This window comes from Emydura macquarii, unplaced genomic scaffold (genome assembly GCF_026122565.2).
Source record: "Emydura macquarii macquarii isolate MOO-44397 ecotype Brisbane River unplaced genomic scaffold, CSIRO-AGI_Emac_v2 contig_1253, whole genome shotgun sequence".
NCBI classification, from domain to species: domain Eukaryota; kingdom Metazoa; phylum Chordata; order Testudines; family Chelidae; genus Emydura; species Emydura macquarii.
This window is the reverse complement of record NW_027131390.1, coordinates 22,648,629-22,668,469: the sequence shown is the minus strand read 5'-3', so window position 1 is coordinate 22,668,469 and position 19,841 is coordinate 22,648,629. Positions and strand designations below refer to the sequence as shown.

The window sequence follows — 19,841 nt, the reverse complement described above, 5'->3', positions numbered from 1 at the left end:
GGGCCTCATGCCTTCACCTCTCCTGCAGTGGAATTCTGCAATGCTTTCATTTAGACCAGGCCATAGGCTACAGTACCCTGCGTATCCAGTGTGCTAACCCAACAGGTGCGGCTGGGTTCAGTATGTGAGGTTCTTCCTTGTTGGGAGTCTGACTAAACAACTTCTTAACACTAAAATATTGTTTGATTTTTGATAGTAGGAACCAAACATTTAGAGAAAAAGGATTTTGAAATAAGTCTGCTCACGTCTGTCTAACCTAAAGACTTACCATCCCTGATGGTAGCCTAGGCAGGAATAACTTTCTCAGGCAAACTAACAGGTCTGGTTCCCCGAAACAACTTCTCTCCCTCTCCCCTCCTTTTTGAGAGAGTCTGATCTTAAACTGCTATAGTCCGTTTGATCTGATGTGTACCTGGCCCTTTTCCTGTCCTGGCGTTTTCTTAACCCTCAAGAGGCTGCAGGGAAATGGCTTGTCTTGAGTCATACTTTTTCTTTCCTGGCTGTTTTCCTTATGCTCCTCTATTAATTAAATCAATATATGCATACAGTAAACATCACAATAAGTAGGTCAACATACTATTGCATTATTACAGAGCAGCTCTGATTCAGTCACTACTGGTGTTACTGCTAAGGAGAGGTGAAGGACTTGAAAGTGGAGGGAGCTGCATATCAGGAGTGAGATGCATCTGCAGAGCTGCATGGGGACTCAAGACTGGAATAGCTATTGGAATGGGGAGAGCTGCTGGTCAGGAATGATGGGTGTTGGGAGGCCAGCCATACATTGCTGCTATGCTTCCTTATTGATTTTCTGCTGCCAGTCTGGACATGCCTTGGGAAGTGGAAAGCTGGTAGCTGCAGAGAGGGGAACTGGCTTTACACACTAATCTGGCTGCAAAGGGAAACTAACTAGTATTACTGCTTGTTTTTCCTTTTGCTGATTGCAATTTTATGCAGAGGGAAAATGACTATTTCAAATTGGCTTCTGAGAAATTGAGGATGCTAGTCAGTTTCCTTCTGTTACTCTTCTGTGTGTTTATATGGCAGCTACTAACATTGGAAAGATCAGGAAAGGGGGGAAAAAAAGATGTAATAGGACAGAGAGATACTTCAAGGGAGAGGCTTGACAAAGCTTGGTGTGGGGAAGCCAGAGAGAATGGTAGGAGAGAAAGAGAAACCAGAAAGATCAGGTAGTTGTGGTTCAAACTCTAGTGTCCTTACCTGGAAGTACATGAAACTCTATTTCTGTTGCTGGCCTACTAAGTTACTGTACACTAGAATTATTTCTTCAGTTTGCTCTTAGCAGAAGTGGGGTTATAACTGGAGCGCTGGCTTTCCATTGCCCTCCTAGCTGTTTTGTTGTTGTGCCATTGACACTTGGATGGCATCTACCTCTTTCCTGTTCCAAACACCTGGTGGAACCAGTGCTTTGTTTTGCTGTTCTCTTTTTATGAAGCCATTCTGAACAGATCCTTATGCTGTAGCTGTGGTGATGTCACATGTGATGCTGCTACAGATTTTCTTGGGTCACTTGTTTCTTAGTAGTTGCCCTTCATGTCCACACGGTGCTCAGCAGACATGTAATTTTAAATAGCTTTCCTGCCAGAAATTACTCTGATTCTTAGCTGTAGAAGATGAAGAACTTTTGGTCTGTGGTTTTGTTGCAGCTGCCTAATGAATTTCTGTTGCATAGCTTGCCTGGTTTTCCTTGTCAGTGGTGCTCTTTCCCTCCACAGTATTTTGAAACACTTCAGACTTTTTCTCCAGGTGCTGATGACTTGACTCTGGCTCTTTGACTTGGCTACTACTCCTCCCAACTCCTGCCAAGCCAGTTTTCTCCTACTGCTACCAGATGTGGGCTCTGCTTTCACCCCTCTTAAATTGCTGTTGCTCAATTGCCAACAGTTAGAAAATTTACTGCCAGTATAAAACCATCAAAAACCTGACTGTTGGTAGAAGTATAAAGTCAGTAAAAATTGTGAGTGAACTCAGGCAAACTTGCTTCTGCCTCTGACATAACTTTCTTTGACTCAGTCTTTTAATCTCTAATCTAGATTTATGGTCATCTTTATTGAAATGCTGGGTTCTGTAAAATGTTGATATGTTTGAACATCATAAACAGAAGTTATAGGAATCCAAAATTGTCTTGATAGTCTGTGTCTGGAGGAAGCACTTTTAAAATCTGTAATCTGGATTTATTGGCCTCTGTGTCTGAAACTGTCAGTAGAAAATAAAATAATCAGTCCGTGTTTTTTCAATTTGGCATTTGACTCCTCACTTCACTGTTTCCTTTGTCTTTCTTATCTCTTTGAACTCATGTCTGTTCACACACTAATTCCAATCTTTTTTTTTTTTTTTTTACTTCCACTTCCTTCACTTGAAGTATTAGGTTGGAAAAGGCCCCACTCTCAGGAGTAGTCTGTCTTAGAACCTTTTTTTTCTGTATCCTGATCCAGCATGCTTCCCTCCGCCTGCTTCTGTTATGTCTCTGCAGGAGCAGCAGAATGAAACTGAGTGAGAGAGTTTGTTTCATGCTGTTGCAACTTTTGGCCCCACCACACATGAAGTGTGCAAGAGAAGCAGTATCCATAGTGACAAAAGAACCCTGAGGATTTTAAAAACCTGAGGACATGGGACAACATGAAATTGAGAGGAGACTTCTGGTTGCTTGTAAGAGCCTCCCCCAGCTCCAGAATATCTTTGTCCAGTAACTGAAATGGGTTAGAGAATAGAGACTCTGTATGTTTCAGGAAGGATGCTTTAAATACATCCCTCTTAAGCCATTAGGAAACTGATAGAAGAGGTTGTAAATCCTCTGCTGCTGCTGTCATAACTCTTACAACATTGTTCAGTGGAAAATATCCTCATCTTTGTTGAACCCTTGCTTCCTATGCCACTGCATTCTCCATCTATGTGTGGTGTGGAGGGGGACTACACATAGTGTATATTCATTAAAATACTCATACAGTCTAACGCCTGAATATCCTGTCCAATGCAGCCAAATAGCATGTATATAAACCCATTAAATACTGGAACTGTAGGTTTTCTAGCAGAAGAGGAGAGTAAGGTCATGGTGGCTGGTGGTCTCTGTGCCCTGTCTTCCTGAACAAATGGGCTATTAGTGTAGTAAGGGGCAGGCCTGGGAGCCTCGTTAGCATTTCTGTGCGATGCCTAGATTTAAAAGGCAGAGAGACACTTCCTCATAGATTCATAGGGTTGAAGGACGGAAGGGGCCGCTATTTATTATTTATTTGTATTCTTATAGCACCAGGGAGACATAGTCATAGACCAGGACTTCAGTGTGCTAGGCACTGTACAAACTCAGAACAAAAAGACAATTCTTGCCCCAAAGAGATTACAATCTAAATGCACAATTGGGAGTATAAAGCCATTAGATCATCTAATCTGACTTCCTGTATATCAGGCCATTAAATTTCACTCAGTTACCCCTCAAAACTGTTTGGCTAAAGCATTTCTTCCAGAAAGGCATCTAGTCTTGATCAAAGACTCCAGGCAATAGAGAATCCACCACTTACTTTCTTTGGCTCTGTCAATGTCAATAAAGGATACAGGCCCCCATTTTGTAGGTATGGCCTATATTCCTAGATGTATACCTATGCATTTTGTTTCCATGGGACCAGCTTACCAAGTGATTGAGATCATGCTGTGATTTCACTGTCCCCTCATTATTTACCACTCCACCAATCTTTGCCATCTGCAGATTTGTATCAGCAATGATTTTATATTTACTTCTAGATCATTAATGAAAATGTTGAGTAGCATCAGGCCTAGCACTGATCCCTGCAGAACTGGATTAAAAACACCTGCACTTGGGTTCTTGATTGGCAGCTAATTTTTTCAGATCTTCCAGTTCTCAATCCATTTAATGTGTGCTTTGTCGATATTGTATAGTGCTAATTTTTAACTACAATATCTTGTGGTACTAAGTCAAACACCTTACTGGTGTGTTAAATATATCATGTCAGTTACCTCTTTCAACCAAATTTATGGTCTCGAAGAATTAAATCAGGTTTGTTTGAAGAAACCTATTTTCCATAAAACCATGTTGAGGGACTAATTATATTCTTGTCCTTTATTTCTTTCAGTTGAATCACATATCTGCTTTACCATTGTTCTGCCTGGGATTTGTCAGGCTAACTGGCTGATAACAAGCAGGATCAACCAAGTAGCTCTTTTTTTTTTTTTTTTTTTTTTTTTAATATTAGCATAGCGTTAGCAATTTTCCAGTCCTCTGGAATTTCCCCAATATTCCAAAACTTATTAAAAATGATCAGCAGGCCAGAGATGTCCTCAGCCAACTCTTTTAAGACTCTTGGGTTCAAGTTAACTGGACCTCCTGATTTAAATTTTTTTATCCCTAGTAGATATTGATTAAACATCTCCTGAGTTACCAATGAACTGGAAAGTGCTTGAAATGGCAGTGGCTGACCTTGGAAGAGAATGCAATAATAATAGAACTTAATTCCAGCTGAGGATTTCCTGGTGCTGAGCTCTCTGCTGGCCTAGATTCCAACTTGCAACCCAAAGAGAACGTTTGGCTCATCATCCTGGCCCCTTAGCGTGGTTAACTTGCAACCCCCTCTTGCAGGGGGTCACCCAAACAGGCTTCCTTACTGACCTGCAATTCAGTACTTGGGTGAAGATGACTTCTCAGTTTACACTGCATAACAGCAGATTGGAGCACAGAACTTTACATAGTGAGTAAAGGAATCTAGGAAGCAAGTAGAAAGCCTCTAACAGTTGGTGAGCACTGATTTCTCTTCTCCCTGAGCTCCAAATAACTTCCTTTGTTATAGAGCTTCTCTTCAAAATCCCCTTCCTTAGGAGAGCTTGCTCACAGAACTACCTTGCTTGGGGGAGGAGCAACTCCTGAGATAGGGGGGATGGCTCTTCCACTCAGTGTGCCACTCCCTGCTTCAAGGAAGCTGGCGAAAGTTTTTCCTATTTGCTGATGAGTTCTATACAGACCTGGAGTAATTGGATGCAAATTGGAACTGTTGGAGGCGGGAGCCCCTCAAAAGAGCCTTTCATGAGCTGTGAGAAGGAGACAGAAAGAACGGAAGGCTAAGGATCCTGGGGAGGAGGAGAGGGGGTGTTCAGAGCTCTTCTGTAGTGAGAAAAGTTTTTGTGCAATTTCTAGGCTTTGTCTGAAATTGGAGAGTCCCTTCCTGCATGCCCCTGAGCTGGGTTGTCTATCTGGGTTGTCTATCTGCTCCCAAGATAGTTGTTTGCTCAGCCTTTTTTCTGAAAGGACATTAAACTCCCTTTCTTTCCACTTGCCCTGAAATGAACCTATTCGCTACATTTGTGTCCACCTGTATGTGAGTGTGAACTGTAGCAATAAGGTGAACAGCTGGTTTCTGTTCACTTCTGAAGTCCTCATCACAACAGTACTGAGGCACTGTTAAGCTTCTCAGAATAGTTAATCTGCCCTCTTCCTCTGATGTTGCAACCCAGGGTTCAAGTTAACTCTCCACCACCATCACAACTGAGAGATCTGTCCAGATCAAATGTTTTTGTAACATCATAAATTGTGCTGTCGATTTCTGCATCACGGGCAATGCATGATAGTTACTGTGATCCTAGCTAAGGCAGGCTATTGCATGGGAACGGGGGAAGGTTAGGTTGCTCTGTTTGGGTAGTTCTCCAAGACCAGTGTGGGGGAGGAAGTCAGGTGTGGTGTGGGTTCTGAAGTGCCAAATTCTGGGATGAGGGAAGACCGCAAACTCTGGGAGCCGGTATCCCAGGGTAGAGTTCCTGCAGTACTGTTGCAGTGGCATAACATAGCTTCACTTCACAAGGGTGGGAGTGGTTTGGGGGGCTGCTGCAGTAAGACAATTGGAGAGGGGTTTCTGGTATTCATTAAACATGCACCATGGCAACAGCTTGGTTAGTCCTCTTTGTATGAGCCAAACTCCTGTTACTAGGCACTGCCTATGTTGCTGGCCCTGTGTGTGTCTGGGAGGGGAGGGGGGCAGGAGTAGCAGCTTCAGTTCATAACTGGTAGGTCATGTAACGTGGCTCTACAGTGGAGTCTCCAGAGCGGCATTTTCTGCTTGGAGAAGGGGATGGCATTGAGTGTCACTCGGGCCTGTGATGAGGACATACTGGCGGTGGGAGAGGACTGTAATTGTATGGGGGGAGAGGACTTCAAGCAGGCTTTATATCTGCTGCTGACTGGAGGGCTTGGGGGACAGATGGCAAATGCTGCATCTGAGACATGTCATACTGAGTCATGCAGGTTAGAATACCATAAATTAGAAGTGTTAGCTCCAGAACCATGCTGGTCTTCCTCTAGGCATTTGGGCAGGTCTAAAGTGTCTGTCTATGGGACAGGGATTGAAGGTGCTTAGAATGCACTGATTTCCCACAGACAACTGGATTCCACTACTGGGATGGTTTTTAGAAGTGTGTTCCAAGCAGGCTGGAGGTGAGGGGGTTGATAACGGACCACTGCAGCTTCATTTTCCTGTTCCCCTTGCCAGTGCTTTGTTAGGCCTCTCCCACTACAAATGGTGTGATTTTTCTTTGAACCTTGGCACTAGTTTGTTTTTAGGTTAAGTGGAGAGAAGAGAAGGGATTTCAGCCCCTGTAGCATTGAGTTTGGGAGTTAGCAGCCATCTGGAGACTACAGACAGACTATCTCTTGGTTGGTAGTGTGCAGACTACCAATGTCCCAAAAGTTATTTTCCCAGGCCAGTGCATGTGACTAGTTCAAGGAAGGCAGCATGGGTCCTTCCATAGATTCTACAAAGAAAACTTGACCTTGCCATAGGAACTCAAGCTTGTCATGTTTTGGTTTGGGGAATTCCCTGGCTTCACTTGTAGACCCTGTGAGCTGATGCTTAACCTTTTGTATTCTTCTCTATAGATTCTTTCTTAGATCCCCTCACTTTCTGGTACATTGGACCATGGTGGTATCTGGGCACATGTATGGTAGGTCCTATATCTGCCTCCCCATGTTGGAGCTCTGTGCAGTTATCAGACTGCTTCCTTGTACAGTGAATGTTCTGGCTTCTCTTGGCAACAATATTGATTCCCTTTGAAAGCAATGGGATTTTTCTCTGAGTACCTTGGGGTGTGGGTCCTTGGGCTGCCACTCCCATGGGCAGAGTTAGAATCCTCTAAAGGCGGCAGTGGAAAAATTGGTAATTAACTTTATTCAATGAACTTTTTTGAGCACTAACCACTATGCTCCTCTACCCTTATTATTTCCAGGCTCCTTCCTGGCAGGAGTCCTTTGAGAGCTCTCCCTTCTTAGTTAAGTTCTCTTGGACTTTCACAGACTTCCCTGGAGTGGGGAAGGTCTTCCAGCAGGGATAGTGTAAAGTCGCAAGGTACTTGGGGAAAAACAATAGAAATGTTAGCCTGTAACCTTTTGGGGGAAGCTGACCCATCTGTAACTGGAAGACAGTGTCCTTCTTCCCTTCCCCCCCAAGGCAAATAAAGAAGGGCTTTACCAAAGAAAGCTGGTAGTTTGTCTCCTTTGCTATTTACACAGCTAGACTAAGAAAAAGCCAGCCAAGAGGTGAGATTTATGGCGCTGCTTGGGAAAGAGTGTGTTTTTCTGAAGTGATCCAGCCCCTCCTAGGTCAGTGAGATGTTCTTAGCCCTCTTTAGTGTGGCCTAAAGCTGTATAGGTTTGAGATGACATGCAAAATGTGTTCTTAACAGAGACCACCAATCTTGCAGAACTGAGAAATGTCCAACACACTCATTTCACTTCTGTATACATTAGTCCTGGCTTACATTCTATCGTAAGAGGGTAAAGCTAATGTAGAACTTTATGTATTCCCTCTCAAAATCTATCCCAAGAGCAGGTATTGCCAGTGTGGAGGTAGGAAGAGATGGTGGTGGGCTCCCAAGATTACTTTTTAGAATCTTTGGTTCTATTTGCTGGCAGAGGGAGTAAGTCTTTGATACTGGGAAGGGATTAAGCATAAGTAAGTGTGGAGAAGAAAACAGTTTTAGCTCTTCACTTTCAATTGCTTCATTTTGAGTGTCATAATGGTAAAATCCAGCATTAAAAAAGTTTCTAAAGCAAAGGTTATTTTTATTAGTTTGTGTAAGACCTACAATGTGCCAGGCTCTTGAGTTGTGGTATTCCCCTCTGATTTAAAAAACCAACCAACCAAACAAAAAAACAAACAAACCACAGCTGCCATGAGCAGGAATGGCTCAAATGTAACTTGCTTCCAGAGTTTGGAGGTGATCAGATGGTGTGATTTGATGTTCACAAAGAGTATATGCAACCAGTGGAGGAAGCCAGGGAAGCTAACAAGCTAGAGGGTGTAAGTGCTTTCATTGATTTTGATCTGTTAAAATAACTGCAGCAGGAGTCACCCCTTGGGGTTATACTGTGTGGGTTTTGTATTTAAACACAATAGAACCAGAGCTAGTGTTCCAAGTTCCCATTAATACCAGTTGCTCTGCTTCCTGTTGTCTTGTACATGGTGTTTGACTCTGTGCTGAATGCTGCCCAAGTTTCAATTTTTGCTGGGTGCAGAGAAGGATAGCAAGTATATTTGTGCTGTCTCTTTGGAATCCAATCCTCTAGGCTTTGTCTCAAGGGGCCTTGCTTGGGGGAAGGGATGTATGTGCTGGATTCCCAATCTTTCTATATGCTGCAGCTTTTACTGGTCCTGAAGTTAACAGGCAGTCTTCCTCACTCCTCTGTGCTTCTTATGGTTTCAAATGATGACTGTATGTTTTCATAGAATTCAAGTATATGTATACGTAGTTTAAAAAAAAAAATAAAAGCAAATGTGAGTAAGATCTTTTTCAGCGGGAAGAGGGTTAGAACATGGCACAAAACAGTGAACTTGTATCACTTGCCCCCCTGCTGAGTTCTTAAAATCATGATGATTATTTTTCCTCTCACGTTCACTAGCCAGGGAAACTGGGGGCAGTGCAGGAATACATACAGAGGGGCAATGGGGTTCACTGCTGCTTAGATTGCGAGCTTCTTGGGGCAGGGAATGTCACTTTGCTGCGTTTGTACAGTGTCTAGCCCGGTGTGGCCTTAATCCCTTGAGTGGGGCCCTTAGGCATTGCTGTAATACAAATTGCATCCTGGTCCATGAGTAGGGCTCCTAAGTGCTATGTTAATACAAATAAATAATTAATCCTTGCTGTTTCCCACAACAGGGGGAGACTTTGGGAAATGTTTTGCTACCAACTGGGTGATCTCCTGGACTTTCAGAAACATAGTGTGAGTGAGAGGGTGGCTTTATCCATTTTCCCATAGCACACATTCAGTAGGCTTTAATTACTAAGAGCACAGCTATACTATGCTGTAAACTCTCTCTAATGTAGCCACTCTAAGGCGGTCAGGAGAGAGCTCCAGCCCCTGTGAGCGGCAGTAGCTATGTCATTGGGAGAAGCTCTCCCACTGACATAGCACTGTCTACACCCGCTCTTATGTTGGTGTAACTTACGTTGCTCAGGGGGGTGATTTATTTACACCTTTGAGTGACATAAGTTATGCCAACATAGGCTATATCTACACTGCAGCTTAAGATACAGAACTCTTGGACTTTGTTGTTTTTGTGCATGAGGCGGTGGGGACAGCCTTCTGAGGAGTTAGGAGTCTGATGTGGCTTTTCTTTCCAGCCATCTAAAATAGTCTGTGATGCTGGGCTGACTGCTCCATACATATGGTGTAAAGGACATGGGCTGATCTGTAATTTATTAATATTGGTTTGGTTATTGAGATAGTTATTGTATAGCTATTTTGGGTTCTTGGAATGTTTACTGTGTATATGTTGGTTTAGTTAATAGCAGGACTTTTAAACTAGCAGGAAGGCAAGTGGCTCTAGAGAAGCAAACTAGTAAAGGTGGCTGGGGCCATTAAGAGAAAATGCAGAGCTATTGACTGGGTACATAAATAGCATTTTCCCAGCCAAGTTAATGACTTATTTTGCCAAGGCTAGGAGCCAAAAATTCAAAAGGACACCAGATAGTTAGCCACTCAGGGATAGGGTGGAAGAGACAATGGTCAGAGAGCTGTTTGAAGAACAGATTGACACTTTGCTGGAGTGTCTGAAGAATGAAAATCCGCCTGACCTGCTACAGGATGGTAGAGCTAGGGTAAGATAGGCATGGGTGCAACCCCTTTATTTTAAAATCCTTTTCTCTTATACTTTATCTTCTTCCTACTGTTAAGATTAAACAGTACTTGTGTTTGAGAGAGCTGTCGGATCATCTGTATTAACTACTGGTCACAAGCACCTGAAGGGAAGACTTGCAGGTGCTGAACTCAGTTGGGCCTGCTGGATGAGCATGGTTAGTATGCATGCAGTATATTGCAGCCCAGGCCTAGTCTAAGAGTGGGAGAATTGTGGGATTCCACCTCCGGAGAGGTGAAGGCACTAGGCCTATCATCTGAGAGGGTGCACTCAGAGACCACCAGAGATTCAGCTAGCCCTGTAGTGTGGCATATGTTTTCCTGAAAAAGTGCAGTGAAGAGGCAGCAAAGCACTAATCCAGTGTGCATTATGAGCTTGCCATGCCATAGTGGATGAGTTTGGGGCACAGTGGATTGGTGATCGCTTGCTAAACGTTCACCGGACCTTCATTTGGATGCCTGAACTCTCCATGTTAATGTTCTTTTCACAGGTGTGAGAGTTGCCTTAGAGACTCCCAAGCCTATTCAGCCATAAGGGAATCACTGACTGGGTGACAGTTTGGAAAGCACAGGACTGGCTGGTGAAACTTTGTCCGAATTAAAGGTGAAAAGTTTTCTGCTTGCAGCCTCCATGAGGTCTGGTTGAAATTAGGATGCTTGAGTGGTAGGCTTGTGTTGTGTTCACGGGAGTTCTTGTAATGAAGTGTTTAGACTTGGTTCTGCATCCCTTTCTCATCTGAGATAGTGGTGAGAAAGGAGGAGGGTCTATCTTTGTTCCTATAGTTGTGTGATGGTGGCATGGCTTGCTAGTGTGACCGCTCCGTCAGTGTCATTTACGAATGTTTCCTTGTACCAGTTTCCATGTGAAGAAATGGTTTTCACCATGGTGTTAACCATTCCTTTCTTCCACCCACATGTTTGAAGTGCTGGGACATGCAGAGCCCTCACCCTCCCTGCAGGGGCTGGAGTGTGTTAAAAGGAGTTGGACTGAAAAACTATGCATTAATTACCTTTGTATTTTGGGATCCCAGCTGACTCCAAGGGCAAGGTGGGTATAGGGGCAGATATAACTGCCTTCAGATCCAGGGGTGTGGTTTAGTCTCAACCCGAGGCTCTGTGTGCTGTCAAGTCCCTGAATAGTGTTATAGAGATTAAGGCCCAGGGAGGAAACGCATTCTTCTGGCCCCAAAGTGACTAACCACAGGCCGTAATTTTATCTCTTTGCTTTTGTTTTTTTAGTTAATTCTTCAAACTGAATTTTCAAGGGAGAGCAGGGAGAGGGAGGGGGTCTCTGGGAGATTAAATGACAAAATACCACATTTGGTGTCAGATCTTTGACCAAACAAAGGGTGCTCCCTCCTCTTCCCCCTTCCATGTCTCCTGCTCTGGATGGGGGGCAAGGGATGCTGTAGCAAGGAACACAAACTCCATTCATGCCAGTCCCTCCGCCAGGCTCTGGATTTCCTGTGTAATGGTCCAGTATGACATTGTAGATGGCTGTAATTTGCCTCCTCTGTGTGCTCACTCGGGATTAATCTGCATTACAATTAGTGGGGTTTGGCTGGGAGGTCTTGCTCTCGGGTTCCCTGGGTGTGTTACTGCCGCTGCCATTTTCCCTTCCAAATGGGCACACAGCCGCCCCCGTGTTCCAGGCCAAAGTAATTCTTTGCTTTGGAACCAGGAGACGAAATCTCCTCAGTCTTATTTCCAAGGGGTCAGGGAGAGAGTGGGACACCCGCTGATCAAACCTCATTCCCTTTTAACCTTCTCCCTATCTTCCCCCATCCTGCAAGTGAATGGAGAAATAATAGGGCTGCAGCATGAATGCAGACACAGACTTTCATGGTCCTCCCCCAAACCAAAGCAAAATAGAAAAACAAACTGAGCCAAGCGGGGAATCTGATCTGCTTCCGTCAAATCATTTAAAGTCTGTAGCATCCAGGGGCTGGGTTTTTTGGTTCATGCCATTTCTGATGAATTCTAGCTTTTGAAATTCCTGGTGGTGAGCAACGCTTGGCTGCTGGAGGTTTTTTCTGGCTGGGCTCCTTCAAGAAGAACCTTGGATATTTGGAAGGCAGGAAGCCCCCTGGTTCAGAGTGAGCTATTATGCGTGTATCAAGTTCTATTGGTCTTAGTCAGTGAGGTTTGCAGAAGGAGCAGAGATCAGTTGATCGGCCAGGTGGTCTTGCTGAGCTTTGAAGCTCTATAGAAAGAGAGCCCGTTGGTGCTCTGCTTTTACTGCTTTCCTGTTTCCATGGCCTTTTCTCTTCTTCAGCTTTTCTGCATTTTTGGGGGTCTCTCTCTCTCTCTCTCTCTCTCCTGGCTCAAATCCAGCGTGTTTCCCCTTGCTTGCAGAAGAGCTCTTGCGTAATGCTGAGCATACAGCTGTCGGCCCCTATAAAGCCACTTGAGAAACCCCATTTAAAAAAAATCCTCCTCTGTCCTAATTACAAGCGGGGGGTGGGCAGGAGTGCTTTCTTCCACTCTCCCCTACCCTTGTCAACCCAAGGCAGCCCCCATCTAGTGCAGCGTTGCCAAGCTGGGGCCTGCAACCAGAGCCTGCACCTCATTGTCTCACTTTTCTCTCCATTCCTATGCCAATTAAAGCACCGTGTTGCCATTCATAGCCCTTATGGTTTTGTTTAGTTGTCTGTCACTTCTTGTCAAGCACTGTTCCCTTCCCCTCCCCCATTTAAAAAACAAAACCTCTTACAAACCCCCCTTTGAATTGCATCTTACCTCATTCCCAGCATGGGGGGGCCCATTGATGGAGATATGAGCACTGACATGCCGAAGGGGGAGGAGGCAGGGAGACTGCTCCCTGGGACACCATTGTGGTGGTCTGCCTGGCAAGCCCCTCCAGGCCAGCGGAGTGCCAGGTCATGTGCTTAGTGGCAGCTACACAGCCGCCGTTCTTGACAGTGTTAATTAGATAACTTGGTTTGCCTTTATCTCTCTGAAGGGAGGTGGAGGCAATATCATTTTGGAGGGAAAATATATCATTTTTCAGAACTCTCCATGCATGTTGCCTCTCTCTAATGGCAGAGTTACTCGTTGTTCCTTAAAAAAGAATTAGTTTCCAGGGGGGTCTGTGTGGTGGTTTTGTGTGGCTAGAGAATGGGGGTTGGGAGCTTGGACTGGACAGTCTTGGTTCATTAGCCCTTATTCATTGCAATATGACCAGGAATTTGCATTGCAGGGTTGAAAAGGGGCTTTTCTGACCCTGGTAATGTTAATGTGCGGAACCGTTGCATAGAATCTCAATCAGGTAGAGAGAGGAAATTAGTGTGCTTAGCCTGCTTTGAGCAGGCTCTGAAATACTGACTTGACTCACCACTGCTGTGCTCATGAAGGTAGTTCTTTGTCCAAGAACAGGATGAACATAACACTCACGACACTAGTAGCACTAGCCACGGTGAGAGGGCCTTATACTGTACCCAAACGCTTACTCCAACGGAGATTGAGGCCTCATTGTGCTAGGTACTGCATGAATGTAATGGGACAGTCCTTGTCTGAGAGCTTAAAGCCTCACAGACGAGGCAGACAAAGGATGGGAGGGGAAACGGGAACGGAACGGAGAGTGAAGTGATTTGCCACTGACCTGTGTAGCCTTGAGCAGAGCCAGGAATAGTCCAGTGCTCTATTTACTGGACTTCACAGCCTCTCTTGAGTGGATGAAGAAAATGTCTATTAGGATCGAGGCTGAGACATTCAAACTTGCTTCAGCTGTGACCTGTATATATATATATCTTGTGTCCTAAGTCTGTAGTGGTACAAGGCTATTGTGTTAGTCATAGCCCCACTGGATTGTCTCTTTCTTTAACAGCCACTGAAAACACAGCCGGTGGCGGCAGCAACATGCTAACTTAATCAAGGCCTGATTAAATCTCCTCCCAGTGGCCTGACTTAGCAGTTTTCAATGGCTATGGGCTAATGTTGGTTTCTTATCTGGTTTGGGTACAAAGTGTTACAGGCAGCTTAATTTGTTTTGTGCTGGATTGGGATCTTTCCATTTAGCATCAGAGGACCGGCCCTTGTAACTTCACTATATGCTGTCTCCATCCATCCCTGGGATCTGGTGAATGGGGAGAATATCCAGTCTTCTCATCAAACACTGGATAGGTGTAAGTGGTATAAGCTCCCAGAGAACCTTTTGACTCCCCTTTTGCCATGAATAGAGGAAGAAGGGCTGACTGTGTTTCATTGTTGGCTTTAGGTTAACCGCTTGTTACTTGTAGCAGTCTGTAGAGCCAAGCGAGTCTCGTACGGGCAAGAGATCATACTTCAAAGCCCCAGGGAATTCTTTTGTATGTCCGTGGCACCACACAGGGTTTGCTCTGACTATTCTTTCTGCTGTGCCCCTTTGAAAATAAGTATTATTTAGTGGTATTGGTTTGAGGAACAGCCTGGTATCTTCCTGTACTCCCCACCACCTCAAGCCCATTGTTGCCTGACGTGAATCAGGAGCTGAAGAATGAATCCAGCTTTCAAGAGGTAAGGTCTACATGGGAGCTCCCAGTGCAGTCTGAATACAATCCGTCTTTTACTCTTCAATTGTTCTTCAATTCCATTCATATCTAATCCTGCATTTAGGCAGCCCTCAGAAAGGAGTCTGCCATGGCCAGATACCAAGTTGTACAGCCTAAAGGAAAACAAGTCACCCCATTTAATTTGCTGATCCCCAGCGTGGTTTATAGTATGCTTACAGTACAGTGCTCCATCTTCAGTAGCCCTACCGTGATCAAGGGAAACAAGTCAGTATACAGACTTAATCACTAGCTACTAAGTAGGTGGACAAACATTTTTGTTTTTCCCAGGGCTGGAGATACGTTGCGTCGGTTGCAGTAACTTGCAGACATAGAAACAGCTAATTTGTACATGTTTATAAACAAACAACTGTCACATCACAGGATTTAGAAAATAAAGATCTCTCCGAGAAGGTCAGAGTTGTCCCTATCTTCCGTCTCTGTAGAATGTTGACTGTAACAGAAGCCTAGAGCCTCTTGAGTGAAATACATGTGTGGTCAATCCAGTTCCAGCTACATATAATCTGCTTCCTAACTCTTTTTTTTTTTTTTTTTTTTTTTTTTTTTTGGAAACTGTATCACTTCACTGGACTGACACCCCATTTAAACTATAAAAGCAACTGAGTCAGGGACTAGTTAATGTGTGGCTGGTCCCAACTCCGTTACAGTGTGGTCAAAACGAGTAGTATGCATGGGAGGAACAGCACTGTGATGTGGAGAAAACCCTTGGACCTGTTGGGAGAGCAGTATTTGTACCTCAGAGCCCTGAACTGGTGGTTCTGATAGTGTCTCATGAGTGACCCCCCACCTCCTCGTCATGCTCCTGCTCACTCTTAACTTGCATAAAACTGAGCTTGAAGCAGCTCCCGATCCATTGCATGCTGTGAGTGCAACTGAATCGGAGGGTGGCAGTTGGGAACTGAGGCTCAGGGTAGGGCAGCTTGAAGTAGCAGTCTCCCAAACCTGTCAGCAATTGCTAGTTTGCATGCCTCTGTGGTGGGAGCCATAGCCTCTCTATTAAACCTTTCTCCTTAGGTTCATTTCCTAGCATAACTCTTCTTATAGTGACTACCTCTGGGCAACCAGTGGCTTATTAAAATGCTACACCTCATGTTTCCATTACAGGTTCATTCCTTTTGGGGTCTCTCTCTCTCACACTCACACTCACACACGTCTCCTAGGCTCGAAGTGCACCGCAATTCCAACTTGATCCTGCCCCTACACTTCTCTTGCTCATGTAACTCAGGGAAAAATCTTCTTTTCCATAACATTGTCACTGCACAGTTGGTCAAGAGAATAATTGTGAAAAATCTGGTACTGGCCTTTGTCTGATATCCTGCCCCTGACAAGAGGGATTAATAGCATGATTCAGTTTAGCTGTTCCAATGGCAGCAGGGGGAAGGGTGTATGGTGGGAGCTCGGGGTGGTTTGAGTGCAGTTTAGGTAGTTGTCGTAACTTCTTAGCCTCTGTATTTTTTCCCAAGGTCTTGCTAACTCTGAAGCCTGGATTGTAAAACTGCCCTCCCCAGCATCTCTTGTACTGAGACTCCCAGACGTTTCTCAACCGTTCCCTGCTAATGATTCTGGTGTAACTTTTGCTAGAATCCTATGATTGGATGCATGGTTAGAATTCAGGCAGAAATGTGAACTGGCAGGGAGATGCTGTACAGGAGGGCAGAGAAACACAAGGTTGAAGGGAGTTGGCCTTTTACCTGATGCTCAGTATCAGTCCCCTATGATATCTGTGCTTCCTTTGCCATTTCATCTGATCCATTTTAATGTACGATGAGTCTGCATTACACCAGCACTTTTTTGTGGGATGAAGGGGTGGTCTTGGTTGGGGAATCTTGTTGGATGAGACAAAAGTGAAAGATGTGAGAGAGATCTTCCTCTTGAAAGACTGTACCTGGGATGGATAATGCATTATCCTGAATGAATTTGCATCCTGTGGGTTATCGTGCCACACAAATCTGCTTGTGGGTTTTGGGTGTGTGTGGAGGGGGAGGGGCAGCCAGCAGCAGCTCCTGTTTTTTCTTTCTCCCACTCTGGATTATGGTTTTGCAGCTGTAATTTGGGGCCTCTTTCTTGGTTTACATTGTGGAAATCTGGGAGTGAGTATAGTCTTTTAAAGATAAATTTTGGGTCTCATTTCATTTGCAGATTAGGTGCAGCTAGGGTAAAAGAGAAATCCCACTTGGTCTCCCCCTTCCTTTGTGTGAGTGTCTTGGTCTCAGACCGACAGCAGTATCTGCCCCTTCTTCTTCGAGTGATTGCTCATGTCTATTCCACTATAGGTGTGTGCACGCCTTCGTGCATGGCTACTGGAATTTTTTTCCCCTTAGCAGATCCCGTAGGGCCGGCTCCGGCACTCCCTGGAGTCTCGTGCACATGCTGCGGTATATGCCGGCCCTACGCCCCCTCAGTCCCTTCTTTCCGCCCATGGCGGTTACTGGAACTGCCTGCGCTTGCATTGCAAGCGCTTTATTTCCTGTGTTTAAACCTTAAAACTAGGATTTTTTGTATTAGTTAGTTAGAAGGAGTAAAAGGGGTGTCAGACATCATGTAATATGCCACCGAGGGGCTCCATAGAGCGGTAGCCGCCCTGGCCTACAGGGGGGCGCCCAACATAGTGAGGGTCTTGTGGCAAAACCCTCTCCTCCATATCCTGATGCCTAAATGAGCCAAGAAAAGTACTATGCCCAGCCAAGGGGTTTGAATACTGTTCATCACCCCGCCCCGGGTCCCTGGTGGTGGTTGCTGCCAGCCACAGGGATAGGCAGGGCAGATGGACTCTACTCCAGACAGCAAGGGCGACAGCAAGCCAGACTTGTTTGGGAAAACTTTATTCAATAGCACTACCGGCAAGTGGAAGGTGAGCCCCTTGGGAGACTCAGTGAGCCACTTTGCTGAGGCTCTGCCCAGCGCTCCCGCCACCCTCAGTGGCTGCCTATTCGGTGAGCAGAGCCATTCCCTCCGCCATCGGCATGCCTGGAGGTTAGTGGCTGCAATCTCAGGCTATCCCGAAAAGGTCCATCAGCCCATCAGGGGCTCTTCCGTGGACAGGTCAGCCTTCTCTTAATCCACATAGAGGCGGAGCTGCATGGTCTCAGGGACTCCTAGACCATGCTCCGTTTCTTGGGCTGCTACACGCCACAGACCTTCACCTGTCAGGCAGGTCTCCAGGGACAGCAGCAGCAGAGGTGCCAGCCACGGCTGTCTCATGACCTACAGGCAAGGGGACAGAGTCAGGGGGTCTGTGAGATACCATCCACCCTGACTGGCTCCTTCGGCCCTCAGTAAAGGTCCTCTCGGCTATGGGCAATTGGAAAGGCCCTTCTGCTGGTGAACATAAGGGCAGCACCCTAGCCTATACCCTCCTTTAGGTTTGGGTTAGCCAGAAGGCCTTCGGCCCACTGTGGCCCTGAGGTAGCTCGGCGAGCTAGGGGCCCCGGACATCTCCCAAAAGGAATCAGTCTGTACTGGTCTGCAGCACGAGATGTCCATGGTGCTGCTCCCTCCATGGTCAAAGGGCAGGGGCGCTCGCCAACACCATTCGTCTGTAGCGATCAGAGACCTTTATATTCGCTCTCCTGCCCTCCCCTCCTGCACACATTCCTGCTCAACTAGGAGGGGCTAACCAGATGCCCTCCCGATTGTCCTGGATGGCCATGCCAACCCGGGTTCAGCATGCTGCTGGATTTCTCAATCGCCCGCCTCAGGAGCCTCCGAGCCAGTGTGACTCCAGCTACCAGGATCATGGTCACCTGTAGTGCACAGACCTAGATCCCCAACACCTTGAGGAGTGATAGATCGGTGGCCAATAGGCAATGAGTGAGCCGCTCAGAACAGGCCCAGTGTGTACCGATGGGTAGCAGGAAACCCTCCATGCAGGCCGTGTACCGGGTTAAATGGAAGTGCCTGTTGCCTGCTGGGAGCAATCCCGAGATACTCTGCCCGGCCTCTCACCAGGGGAGGCGATTGGGAAATACTTGCCGCAGCTAAAGCTCCAGGGACTGAGTGTGGCCTCCCTGGAGCCACACCTAGCAGCCATATCAGCTGCCCATCAGCTGCTGGAAGGGGGATTGCAGTCCTCCCATCAGATGGCGGTTTGGTCCCTGAGTGCGGTGGGAAGCTCTATCTGTAGACCCGTGACCTAGTGCTTCCCTGGGATCTTAACCTGGTCCTTCCCGGCCCATTCCCTGGAACCCAGGGCGTCATGCCCTCCACTCTAGCCTTCCAGGAAGGAGGCCTCTCTGCGGGTATTTATCTCTGCAAGAAAGGTCTCCAGGATCAGGGTTCTGATCCCAGAGCTCCTCCCTCATACTGTGGTCTATAAGATAAGGTTCAGTGAGACCACACCTTGCCCAAGGTGGTTGCCCAGTCTCATTGTTCGGAGAGGAGAAGGCAGCACTTGCTAAAACGCAAGTGGGGCCCTGGCTTCTACATCAGATGTACGAGGCCGTTCCGGAGAGCGACGCAGCTCTTCCTCGCAGCTTCCGACCGGATGAAAGCTTCACTGGTTTCTGGCCACCACAGATTCCTTGTGAATAATTTCCTGCATCGCATTCGGCCATGAGCAGGTGAAAGCGCCGCTTCCGGGCACCACAGCTCACCCAACAGAGTTCAAGCTCCATCCACAGCCTTTCTAGCGGAAGTGCCAGGGCAGGACATCTGCAAAACAGCTGCCAGGCTGGCGGTGCAGACCTTCACGTCCCACCATGCCTCTGTCCAAGGTGCGGGAAGTAGTGGGCTTCAACAGAGCTGGGCTGCAGGCAGCTCACCTCCAACTCCGGCCCACCTCCAAGGTACTGCTTGTTAGTCACCTATAGTGGAATGGACATGAGCAATCACTCGAAGAAGAAAACAAGGTTACTTACCAGTAACTGATGTTCTTCTAGATGTGTTGCTCATGTCCTTTCCACAACCCACCCCACATCCCTGCTGCCGGAGTTGGCGGAAAGAAGGGGCTGTAGGGCGGCAGTGCCTCATATACCACAGCATGTGCACGGGACTCCAGGGGGCACCAGAGCTGGCCCTACGGGATCTGCTAAGGGGAAAAAAGTTCTGGTAGCTGTGCATGGAGGCGTGCACACACCTATAGTGGAATGGACATGAGCAACACATCTCAAAGAACATTAGTTACTGGTAAGTAACCTTGTTTTTCACTCTCT

At 46.3% G+C, this 19,841-nt stretch overlaps 1 protein-coding gene across 3 annotated transcripts in view; it reads left to right on the top strand.

Moving 5' to 3' along the window:
• Positions 1-19,841, top strand: part of EFNB1 (ephrin B1) — a 122,095-nt gene that overhangs the window by 26,493 nt on the left and 75,761 nt on the right. The window contains exon 1 of one of the 3 annotated variants that reach the window (XM_067548327.1): positions 14,602-14,638. The exons of the other annotated variants lie outside the window; for them this stretch is intronic. Within the exon in view, the coding sequence (XP_067404428.1) occupies positions 14,619-14,638 (20 nt within the window). The 5' untranslated portion in view covers positions 14,602-14,618. Of the gene's footprint in view, positions 1-14,601; positions 14,639-19,841 lie in introns of those variants that run through there. 3 annotated transcript variants of the gene reach the window in all.